The sequence below is a fragment of the Suricata suricatta genome, chromosome 5 (genome assembly GCF_006229205.1).
Source record: "Suricata suricatta isolate VVHF042 chromosome 5, meerkat_22Aug2017_6uvM2_HiC, whole genome shotgun sequence".
NCBI lineage: Eukaryota > Metazoa > Chordata > Mammalia > Carnivora > Herpestidae > Suricata > Suricata suricatta.
Genome location: NC_043704.1, coordinates 148,527,003 through 148,539,367, shown reverse-complemented (window position 1 = coordinate 148,539,367; position 12,365 = coordinate 148,527,003). Strand labels below are relative to the sequence as shown.

At 49.6% G+C, this 12,365-nt stretch overlaps 1 protein-coding gene across 1 annotated transcript in view; it reads left to right on the top strand.

The window, feature by feature from the left end:
* The window catches only part of SUSD5 (sushi domain containing 5), a 49,255-nt gene that overhangs the window by 24,980 nt on the left and 11,910 nt on the right, over positions 1-12,365 (top strand). Inside the window, exon 4 of the mRNA XM_029940477.1 lies at positions 1-189. Coding sequence (XP_029796337.1) covers positions 1-189 — 189 coding nt within the window. The remainder of the gene's footprint in view (positions 190-12,365) is intronic.

The window sequence follows — 12,365 nt, the reverse complement described above, 5'->3', positions numbered from 1 at the left end:
AGAAGCCGTGCGGAGACCCGCCTTCGTTCCCACACACCATCCTGCAGGGCCGCACGGGCCTGGAGATGGGGGACGAGCTGCTGTACGTGTGCGCCCCAGGCCACGTGACGGGCCACCGCGAGACGGCCTTCACCTTGCTGTGTAACAGCTGCGGGGAGTGGTACGGCCTGGCGCAGGCCTGCGGGCGAGGTAAGGCTCCGGGGGCCCGCACGGGCATGGAGGCCCCGTCCCTGCTGGCAGCTGGGGGCGCTCCTCTCTGCAAAGACACCTTGAAAGAGCCTTTCAGACCTTTCCCCCCCGAGTTCTGGACCTACCGACACCTCCACTTGACCTTAGGCTAACTCTCAGACTGATGCCCCTGGAAGTCTGACCAAGATGCGGTGCCGAGTAAAAAGGCTCCTGGCAAAACCGCCCCCTGATGGGGAACCCGGGCGGGAAGGGACCTTGGGACTGGGCTTAACCCTTGTGGGGACCTTGAGGGCTTTGCTAAGGGTTGTGACAGGAGCCTTTGACTTTTGTGTGGCACGGGGCTTGCAAATCAGGGTGCGCCCACAGCCTCACACGCAGGCCCTCCTTCCTTGGCCCGGAGCAGCCCCAGGGCCGTCGGGGTGGTGGGGGCGCGAAGCAGGGAGAATATTCCCAGACAGCGGTGTGGCGTGGCCCCGCTGACCAGAGCCGCCTGCCGCTGTCCTGCCGTCCCGCCACCTTGCTCTATTCCGGGGACTGCAACCCACGGCTGTCACGTGAGCCTGGATGTTTCGTTGAGACGAAAGACTCCTGGTGGGCATCGAACACCAGAAACCTGATCTGATTCCCCAGGTGTCCCCACTCCATCATCGTCGTATCCCTGGGGGTCGTAGACTTCTGCATCCCTCCCCGCCCCTGGAGCAGAAGTCATTGTCCCCAGCCACAGCCTGGCCTGGCCTCCCTCTCCTGACCTGGGCTCATGGCTTCTTGCCAGACTCCGAATTGTTCCCTGACCTCACAAATCTCCTCTCACCCCAAGGCTCCTTCAGGGACCGTTTCCTGACCGCCCCCCCCCCCCAACCGGTGACAACTGGGCACCAAGCGGAGGCTGACTCCCCAGAGGGGAAGGACTCCAGAACCACAGTGTCAATGAGTTTATTGGACAGTCTGTCCCTTAGAGCGTCCCGCAGGTCCCACGGGGACACCATGAGGAGATAGGGTGCTGTCTCGTCTGCGAGATTCGACCACGTTGTGGCCTGAGGCCTTCGTCGCCTCTGCCACCATTAGCGAAGGGTGGACGCAGCAGCGCCCTCTGTCCAGTCTGCTGGTGGCATGTGGCTCGTTCTCCTTTGCCGTCTGTTTGCAGACTGCCCCGCCATGATTGTTCCCGTCCAGGTCGTCTGCTTCCCAGGGGACATCTCCCAGCTGGCTCCTGGGCGTGGAATTGCTGTCCTTGGGGGTCCGTGTGTGTGCGATGTCAGTGGAGGCTGCCACAGAGTTTTCTAGAACATTCTGACCAGCTTACTGTCTGGACTAGCGTTGTCTAAGAGTCCGCACTGTCCAGCAGCCTCACCGGCCTTCAGGACTGTGGGACTTTCACCTTTGCCAACCTAGGGACTGCTCTGTGGGACGTACTTGGAATGTCCCTGTCTCTGGGTGAGCACTTACCGCATGTTAAACAGGCATTAGCACTTCCTCTGTAAATGCCTGTCCAAGTCTTCTTGCCCGTTTTTCTGATTGATTCAAATTATTTACGTAATGTAGGATGTCTTTCTTACATAAAACTTTCTTGTAAGATTTTTTTTATGTTTATTTATTCTTGAGAGAGAGAGAGCAGGAGGGTCAGAGAGAGAGGGAGACACAGAATCCGAAGCAGGCTCCAGGCTCTGAGCTGTCAGCACAGAGCCCGAAGTGGGGCTTGAACCCACAAACCGTGAGATCATGACCTGAGCTGAAGTCGGAGGCTTAAGTGACTGAGCTGCCCAGGTGCCCCACATAAAACTTTCTTAAGTGTGTTGCAAACAGTGTCTCTCATTCTGTGGCTTATCTTTTTCTTACTGGAGTATCTTTTAATGAATGGAGTTGTTTAAAATTACTTATTTCACTATTTCTCAAACTCTCTGTGAACCATGAAAAATTGGTCTCTAGGATTGGCAGACTGATGCTTTAGTGCAAAGTATAGTGCAACCCAATTCATATAAAGCTAAACTAAAGGTATTCCAGATACACTGGGGTTTGTTTTTGGTTTTTGTTTTTTTGATAAATAGATATAAAATTCCTCTGCCGATTGTTATGAAAGCTTCACAAAGCGTCCTCCTGATCTATCTACTTGCCTTGTCACAGGCTTGTAACAAAAAGGTACAGACCTGGACAAATGCTAGAAGCACCGTTTGAACCATCTTCTGGCACTTTCCCCGTCACTGTAACTTTGCCGTTGTTTCCTGGCCGGCAGGAGCTCCTGGCCAATTCTGATCACTCATCTGCTGGAGAAAATCAGGCATAAGGCCCCGGCTTCCGGTTTGCTGAGCGCGGCACCTCACAGCAGACCCACACCCACCCAAGACGGCTCCCGGGTGCAGAGCTGGCCTCCTCCCTGGTGAGGCGCTCGGGCAGGACCATCTCAGGGGCTGCGCCCACCCGCCCCCCGGGCCGGGCTTTCCCCCGGGCTCCCGGGGCATGAGGACTCACTGCGGGTTTGTGCGTCTGCAGTGGTGTTTGTGTTCTCACAGCGAGGCCGGCTTGTTAGAGCTTTCAGCTGGGGGCCAGGAGCTCTGGTTCCTAGACTTGGCTCAGTGTACAGACTCTTACAGTTTTCATTGCCCCGTTGGCTTAACATTTAAACTAGCCGTGCCATTTATAAGGGGTGTGAGTGTGAGTGTGTGTTACAAGAATATCCTCACCAGGGATCTCGCTCCCTTTGGCACACTTATTTGTATGGTGAACATCCGTGTTTTGGCGAGACAACTGCTTCAAATTGGAGGAAAGTCATCGTGGGGGAGGGGACCGCCCGGGGGGGAGGGGGGGGCTGGCCCCTGGCGGGTTTGGATAAAGCTCTGCCCGGTGTGGGCTCACTGGGCACTCCACAGCCCTTCGTTTGGCAGGGCCCAGGTGCTGTGTGTGCGGACTTGAGCAAAACTGCCCCAGCTCTCAGGGAAACTCCAAACCAGGTGCCTCAAGGGAGTGCAGAGTAGAAGGGGAAGCCGGGAGGCGAGGTGGAATTTGAAGGGACGTGTGTGTTTGCAGCCAGTGGGAGTGCTCAGCCATGGGAAGGCCGCAGGGAGCAGGAGATGAGAGCTACGGCGTGTGCCTCGGCTTCCCCGCACGAGAAGGTTCTGGTGCCCTCGCATTTTCAGTGTGAATGTGGGGAGCCGGACGCCCCTGGGCCACCCTGCAGAGAGAACAGGGGTGAGGCGGGCTGAGGAAGACGGTGAGGGGGTGCAGACAATTCATTCTCAGATCTCGGGTGCTCACAAAGAGGACTGGACAGAGACTCAGGCCAGAGCCAGAAGACGGTCGGGGCCAGAGGGATGATGAGGGTCTTTATTTAGTTTGTGTGCTCACCTTATCGTTTTAAGGTGCTTGGGAGAAACTTCTGTTTATGTAAATGACGCTGGAAAAGCTAGGAAGAGCAGGGGGGCTGAACTGTCTTCTTGATTCCCTGAGCCTTCGTTTGCTCACATGGAAACACGGACACGCCCATGGGGTTCCTGCTGCCGCATCACTTAGAACAGGGCCTGCGACATGAATGGGCTCAGGGAATGTTCTTTCCCTTTCGCCTTCATGCTGATCCCAGAGAGCACGCAGGCCGCCTCACTCGCAGGATCGGAGGGGCTTCGTGCATGACCCTGGCTCCCTGCCCACTTCCTTGTGTGACTGACCCTGGCCCCTGCTGCAACACGTAGCCAAGGGCATGCTGGGACTTACGACTGTCTGTTCCCGGAGTGGGAATTAGTCTCCACCAGCAGGTGTCTCGGGTTCTGGAGACCAGAGGTCAGACTTAAAACAACCTGGGGCTCTGATGGGTTTGGGATCCCAGATTCTGGAGGCCTAGGAGGTCAAGGCTACGAGGAAGCCTCTTCCATTCAAGGTTGGCATCATATAGACAACTGAAGGCTGGCTGGACGTCTTGGGTCAGATGCTCTGCAAGTAGAGCCTGTTGAGATGCGTGAGACTGACCGAGGGAGGGAAGCAGGGGAGCAGAGGGGAGGATAGGACGTGACCCCTGACTGTCCTCCCTTCGCCTGCTCTCACGAGCCGGGCCACAGGGTCGGGCCCCCTGGAGGCAAGGGGACCGGCTCTGAGTTCCCCCGCGTCCATCATGGCTTCAGGGCTGGGTGGCGTGGTGCATGTGGGGCACCCAGGCAGGATTCTCATTCCGCCAAGGGCAGTTCTCCGGGGAAGGGCCTCTCTGTGATCCGTTAGCTGCCAGCACTCACAGTAGCTGGGGGATGGGTGCCCTGGCCTGGGAAAGGGGACGCAGACGGGCACATCGGCAGCACCCACGACTGTGGCCGAGAACGTAGTTGTTTATTCAACCATCCGTTCTGAGAGCAGCCGTGTTTTTGTTTCTGTTTTAAACCCATTAATAAGGTGGGGCCTGGCTGAATGAGCTTGCTGAAATCTAACATTTGTAACGGCCAGCAAGAATGAACTCACAGGGGTGTGCACACCTGTCCCGGCGGGGGTGGGGGTGTGCGGAGGGTGCCTTGCTCACCTGCTACCCAGGCAAGCGGTCTGCTCACTGCAGTTAAGGTCGAGCCTCAAGTGGTGGTAGAGAAAAGTCGCTTAAGCACCGTGACTTTGTCCTTGACCATTAACTTAAATGGGTGAGGACTTAACTGCCATTTTTTCCTCCGTGACTTGGTGCCTCTCTAGCTTTGGTTCCAACAGACCAGGTTTGGATCTGGCCATTGAGCCTCCCATTCTCCTGTCCAAACCCACACCTCTTCTTGGTTTCTGTTCCCAGCGGGGCAGCAGGAAATCTCTGTCATACCTCTCTAATGCCCTCATTATCTAACTATAAATGGTCCTTGTCCTAATCACAGAAAAATCCTGAGGCTTCGCTCCCTGATGTGTATGCAGCAGGCTTCCACGCTAGGGTTGCCCCTCTTTGGGCATCTCTGATGCCAAGTCCACGTCTGCCTTCAAGACTGTGTTTTGTCTCTGGTCATTTGTACCCTGAAAACCGTCTGGACCTCCCAGCCCCCCAAGAGGCCACCCCTGGCCACATGACCCCAGTGACAGCGCCCACGCAGTCTCACGTGTGTCTTTCCTTTGGCATGCTGCCTCTCCCCTGCTCACTGCACTGGCCTCCCGTTGCCTTCAGCACCTCTGTTCTCTCCTGACTCAAGCACTCAGGGGTCCTGTGGCCTCCGCCCTGGGTTCCAGGTCAAGCCATTTACCCCGACTTTGCAGTTGGGAGGGGCGAGGACACCTGCTTCACAGTAGCATAGGGCAGATGACCCAGGAAGTGAGACTCGGAGACTCTCCCTCTGTGGGTTTCCCTTTGTTTGTCCGTTCAAACTTGCCCTGACAAAAGACATCGCCAAGTGATGTCTCTGAAGACAGGCTCAGAAAGCCTTTAAGACTTTCTGCCCCAAGCTTCATGGCACGTGTTTATACTTTCTGGCCTGGAATATCAGGAAAGTGAGTGACACCCAGTTTGACCCCACCCTACCCGCTGAACCTCCTCTGAGTCCGACAACAAACAGGCAGCTTCCCTCCTCGCCTTCCCTGGCCAGCCCAGCTGTGGCAACAAGACAGGACCCCACGGGGGCACCAAGAAAGGGCTGCCATAAACCCAACACTTGCTCTGTGCCATCTCTGTCTTTTTTGCTTTTGTTCCTTTTTCCCAGCGACTCAATTGCATCCAATAAACTGCCCATCACAGCTACTTGTCATGGGTTTACGCACCCGTGACACCACTGCCACCGCCCACAATAGAGAATGTTTCTGGAAGGGGACTTTTACCCATGTGACCTCATTTAACCTGCGTAAATCTGAGGGTAGACGTGGTTAGCTCCAATTTACAGATGGGAAAACTGAGGTACGCAGATCAGTGCCCTACCTGCGTCACACAGCCCAAAAGCAGCAGAGCCAGCGTCTCTGAGTTTCCTCCGCGGGGCTCTGACGCTCAGAGAGAGAGAGCAGCGGGGCCCCTGCACCCAGTCCGTCCCCCACCATGTTCCTTGGCTCTTTTATCGCATTTCTAAAGCCTTCCTTTTGTTTTCTTAAATTAACTCCAAATCTGCTTGTCTCCATTTTTTTTGGATTTCACTTTCTTCATAGAATGAAGCGTGAGTCTGCGACTGAATTTAGAATCTCCTGTCAATATTGCCATATTTGTTCAGAGGTTCACTGAACCGGTGGTTATTTCTGGCTTGTCTGGTTGTCTTTTTCGGAATTCCTATTTTTAACGACCATGTAGCCAAGAGGAGAGAAAAAAGGAAGGAATGTGTGGGCTCCTGGAAATGCAACGACCTGAAAAGAGGTGGAAAGCAGCAGGCTGGTGGGGGAGCCTGCGGCTCCTGGGCCGTGACCTTGTGCACCGCAGGGCGGACGCGGGCAGCACCCAAGCAAGCCTCCTCCTTCCCCTCCAGGGTTCTCTGGTCTCCGTTTTCCTGGAGCAGCAGTGAAATATAAACACCCAGGGAATGATCTGACTGTTTCCCGTGAAGTTTATGTTCTCTGGACTTGTCGCTCCCATCAGGAGGACCCAGGTTGCGTTAGCACAGGTTTCAGGGAGAATGTGGGAGAGGGGGTAGGTTGGCTGGATGATCAAGGAGAGTGTAGACACGGGAAGGCAGAGGGGACAGGAGCGAGCTACCGCTCAACAGGCACGGCGCCAGACTTGCCCAGCTTCAAGGTGGAATTTTATTTTCTCTTGAAATGCAACAAATAACAAAGTTTAGTCTCATTCAGGAGAAGAGCAGGCTTGGGATACTTTGCCAAGGGGAGGCTATTGGTCAACAGTCGGTGTCCTTGTCTTCCTTGAGGTTTGGAAAAACTGTGTGTGGTAAAAACCGGTTTCTGAGCCAGAACCTTGACCTGAGGACCTGGGGAGACAGAGCGCTTGGTTCAAAGCCCCAGGCTGCCATCCAGGGACACGCTCGGCTCAGGGGGCTCTGGACGTGTACCCTTCACACACACACACACACACACACACACACACACACACCCACACCTCACACTGACCGTAGGGTCCAGGTCAAGGGAGGTCCGCTCACAGCCACAGTGGACTGGCCTTTCCCAAATGCTCAGCTCTCACATTATGCATGAGGCCAGTGTTCCTGCAAGACCAGGGGTGAGGGAAGAAAACACGACTTATGTACTGTCCACATTCCGGGTGCCTTTTGACTTCATGACGTATTTTTAAGCTCATGGGGTGGGTTATACAGGAGAGGGAATTTAGCAGACGTTGGTTATGGCCAGTATAGAACCAAGAGGTTCTTTACTATTTTTTGCTATCATCATGAATCAGATAATGCTGTTTGATGGCCTTCCAGGCTGAATCAAGCTTGATACAAAGGGCTTCTTCCACTCACTAAGTCACCTCTTAACTCACTCATTTGTTCACTCAACAAATGTTTGTGGAGTGCCAGGCACCGTGCTGTGTGTGGGGTTTGCAAAGGCAAAGTGCCTGGTTCTCAGGGGTCCCCGGCTGGGAGGGGCTGGCCGTGCTGGCAGGGTGGCGTGCCCAGGGCACGGATGCGCACTGCTCCCGTAGTTCCCGTGCACAACACGGGGTTCCCAGATGGGACCATTTAGGGTTCACATCGCATGCACCATCAAGGTCTACATTGGAGCTACCCGGTCCATATAAGGGTGAGAAGCGTCTCCAAAATACCCTTGGCCAACCCCCATTCATAAATACCTTTCCTTTTGCCAACAAGAGCCCATTTCTAATACGTATCATGGTTGTTACTAGGCCACTAATTTTACCAATAGCCATTTCAGATACTCAGGACACTAACCGGCGTGGCAAAGGCTTTGAGCAAGATGCAGATATAGAAGGACTTGTAGTAGGCACATCTAGAGGGCGAGTGCCCCGACGAGAATGCTAGCTGTCCGCTCTTGGGCTGTGAATTTTCTTGGCCTTGAGACGTCTACTGTTGACGAACATTTTTGTTGATTCAGGTTTGGGGCTATTATAAGGACATTCTTGTGCAGTGTCCGTGTTGCATGTGCTCCTCCCAGGCATATAGGAGCTAAATTGCTGGGTCTTGTATATGTATGTGGGTACGTGTATGTTCAAGTGTTGTAGGTGATGCCTAATCGGTTTTCATAATGGGTGTACCGAGCAACACTCCCACCAGCAGTGTGAGGGCGCTCCGGGAGCCCTGTATCTTCACCAATAGTTGGTATTGTCGGTCTTCTTAATTTTTAGCATTCTGATGTATAGGTCGTAATGTCACTTGGTTTTAATTCCCCCTATTATTAATGATGTTGAGTGCCTTATCATATATTTACTGGCTATTTGAATATCTCATTTCTGAAGTGTCTATTCATTGCTCTCATTTTTCTACAGGGTTGTCCATTTATTTCATATTGATATGTAGGAGTTCTGCATAGGATTCTGGATACCCAAACTTTTGAAGTTATGTTGCAGATATCTTCTCCATAGTATCTTTGATGAATAGAATTTTAATATATATTAAATGTAAAGAGTATATTATTAATTGTTTCTTTAAAAAAAATTGTGGTGGAGGGATGCCTGGGTGGCTCAGTTGGTTAAGCGTCTGACTTTGGCTCAGGTCATGATCTCACAGTTCATGAGTTCAAGCCCCCTGTCAGGCTCTATGCTGACAGCTCAGAGCCTGGAGACTGCTTCAGACTTTGTGTCTCCCTCTCTCTCTGCCCCTGCCCTGCTCATGCGCGCGCGCTCTCTCTCTCTCAAAAATAAGTAAATGAACGTTTTTTCACATAATAAAAAATAAAAGAATCATGGTGGGAAACACATAACACAAAATTCACTGTCTTGGCCATTGTTAAATGTACAGCTCAATGGTGTTAAACATATTCACGTTGGCGTGGAGCAGATCTCCAGAACATTTTCCTCTTGCAAAACCGAAACGCTGTACCCATTAAATATCAACTACCTTTTCCCGCCTCCCCCCAGCCCCTGGCGATCACCATTCCACTTTCCGGTTCTGTGAATTTGACTGCCCTAGGTACCTCAAATAAATGGAATCAGATAGTATTTGACTTTTGGGGGTTTTTTGGGTTTTTTAAAATTTTTTAAATATTTTTAAAATATTTTTGATAGAGAGAGCATGAGAGGGGGAGGGGCAGAGAGAGAAGGAGACACAGAACCGGAAGCAGGCTCCAGGCTCTAAGCTAGCTGTCAGCACAGAGCCTGACGCAGGGCTTGAACCCACGAACGTGAGATCTGACCTGAGCCGAAGTCGGAGGCTTAACCCACTGAGCCACCCAGGCGCCCCAGTATTTGACTTTTTGTGACAGGCTTATTTCACTCAGCACAATGTCCTCAAAGTTCACCTCTGTTTTAGTATGTGACAGTAATCTTTTCCTTTTTCCCTCAGTTTTTATAGATTTAAAAAATCAGGTTAGGGAAGTTCCCTTACATTCCTAATTCCTAGGGGTTTTATCCTGTTGACTTCCGTCAGATGCTTTGCTGAAACTCCTTTTTCCAAATAAACCAATCATAGATTCCTGGGATAAACCTAACCTGATGTGATGTATTGTCCTGTCGGTACTAATATATTACAGGTTTCCATTTGTCAACACTTCACTTATGATTTTCGCCCCTGTGTTTAGTGAGAATGATCTGCAGTACTACTTTCGCGGCAGGTCCTTGCCAGGGTTCGCCCCCGGAGCACAGCAGATGTGTAAAATAAGTTGGGGATATATTTCCTCTTTTTCTGTTCCCTGGAAGAGTTTGTGTAAGACTGGAATTACCCTCCTCCATAAATACTTGATAGAATTTGTTGACAAAGTCAGCTGTGCCACGTTTTCTGTGTGAAGTGAGATTCAATGTCATTAATAGTTAATGGCATATAAAGGTTTTCTCTCTCATGTGGCGCTTTTGGTGAGCTTCTTCTAGGATTTTGTCTATTTCATCGGAGTTTTTTTATTCTGGGATCACCTGGCCCGCTCAGTCAGAGGAACATGCAACTCTTGATCTTGGGGTCACCAGTTCATGAGTTCGAGCCCCATGTTTACATGTTTAGAGATTACTAAAAAAAATAAAATAGAAAGAAAAGAAAAGCTTTTTAAAAAGTTAAAACTTTTTTAAAAAGAATTTTTTATTTTGGGGGGCATAAATTTATCATAATCTTGTTATTGTCTTTTCTAATATCTGAAAGATCTATGGTGATGCTTTTTTAAAATTCCTAATATTTAAGAAAAATTATTGTCTGTTTATTTTTGAGAGAGAAAGAAAAAGAGTGGAAGCAGGAGAGGGAGACACAGAAGCCGAAGCAGGCTCCAGGCTCTGAGCTGCCAGCACAGGGCTCACAGCTGTGAGCCTGGCATGGGGCTCGAACCCACGAACCGTGAGGTCATGACCTGAGCCAGAATCAGATGCTCACCGCCTGAGCACCCAGGGGGCCCTATCCCCGATGTTCTAATTTGTGTTCTCCCTAAGTGTTTCTTAAATACTCTTGCTAAGGACTTCAATGTTTTGAGCTATCAATCAGTAGGGTTTTTTTCCAAGAACTAACTTTTGGCTACATTGACCCTTTATTGTATGTTTCTTTTTTATATTATTAAAAGTTCTGCTCTTTTATTTTTAAATCTCCTTCCTTTATTTGTGTTAAACTCACTCTTCCTTTCCTAGCTTCTGAGATCCATGTGATGTTCAGCCTTCCTCCTTTTCTAAACTATGCATTTAAAGCGGTCGCTTCCCCAGTCGGCACTGTGTTTCCTGCTTCCTGCAAGGTTTGATAGGTCGTTTTTCGTTATCATTCAGTTAGAATATTTTCTAATGCCTACTGTAGTTTCTCCTTTGACCCAGGATTTATTTGGAAATCTTTTGCTTAATTTCCATACATATGGGAATTTCCTAGCAATCTTTTGTCTAATTTCCCAATGGCTAGAGAACATATGTATGACTTAACCCTTTAAAGTTAGTTGGCATTTCATTTATGGTCAAGTCTGTAAAGTGTTCTGTGTGTATTTGAAAAGGATTCTACAGTTTTTAGGTATGACCAGTATATGTCAAATAGGCCAAATTTATTACATAAGCATGTTTTCCAGATACATACTCTTAGCTTTTTGTCTGCTTGCTCCAATTGTTACTGATAGAGGTATTTAAAACCTCTCTCTATGATTATGGATTATGTATTTCTTCTTTTAGTTCACATATTTTAAAATTTTTTTTATGTTTTATTTATTTTTTTGAGAGACAGAGAGGGACAGCGTGAGCAGGGGAGGGTCAGAGACAGAGGGAGATACAGAATCTGAAGCAGGCTCCAGGCTCTGAACTAGCTGTCAGCACAGAGCCTGACTCGGGGCTCGAACCCACGAACCGTGAGATCATGACCTGAGCCGAAGCCCGACGCTTAACCGACTGAGCCACCCATGTGCCCCTAGTTCACATATTTTTAAGCTTATTTATTTTCAGAGAGAGAGAGAGAGAGAGAGAGAGAGAGAGAGAGAGAGAGAACTTGAGCAGGGGAGGGACAGAGAGAGAGAATATACCAAGTGGGCTCTCCACTGTCACTATGGAGCCTGACACAGGGCTGGAGCTCACGAACCACGAGATCATGCCCTGAGCCAAAATCAAGAGTTGAATGCTTAACCGACTGAGCCACCCAGGGGCTCCTTACTTATTTCAGATTCATATATTTGTTAGGTACACACAAATTTAAAAGTTAATATCTTCCTGGTAAATTGAAACAGTTATCTTTAGGAAATGACCCTCCTTATCTCTGATATTGTTTTTTGGCTTAAAGTCTTCTTTGCTGGTTAGTCTTTCCATAGTGGTTTTTTTTCATTCTTTTACTTTCAACTTTCCTGTAGAGTTATACTTATTTAAAAATTTTTCTTTGTACTGCCATATTTAATGTACATCTCTTATAAGCAGCAAACAGCCAACTGAAGCATTAATTCGCTTTACATTTAATCATTAATAGACTTGGATTTAAAATTACTGTCTTTTTATTTACTTTCTCTGCGTCCTGTGGTTTTTGTTCTTTATTCTCTGCTTTCCTGTGTTCTTTTGGTGTGATGAAGCATTTTAAAAATTATTATATTTACTCCATCTATTATATTCTAACACTTCCTCTTTTTTGTTTTGATTTTACTTTTTTAAGTAATCTCTACCCCCAGCATGGGGCTTGAACTAACAACCCTGAGATCAGAGTCACGTGCTCCACTGAGTGAGCCAGCCAGGCGCCCCTCGAACACATTCAGTCTTCTTTTAGTGGTTACTCTAG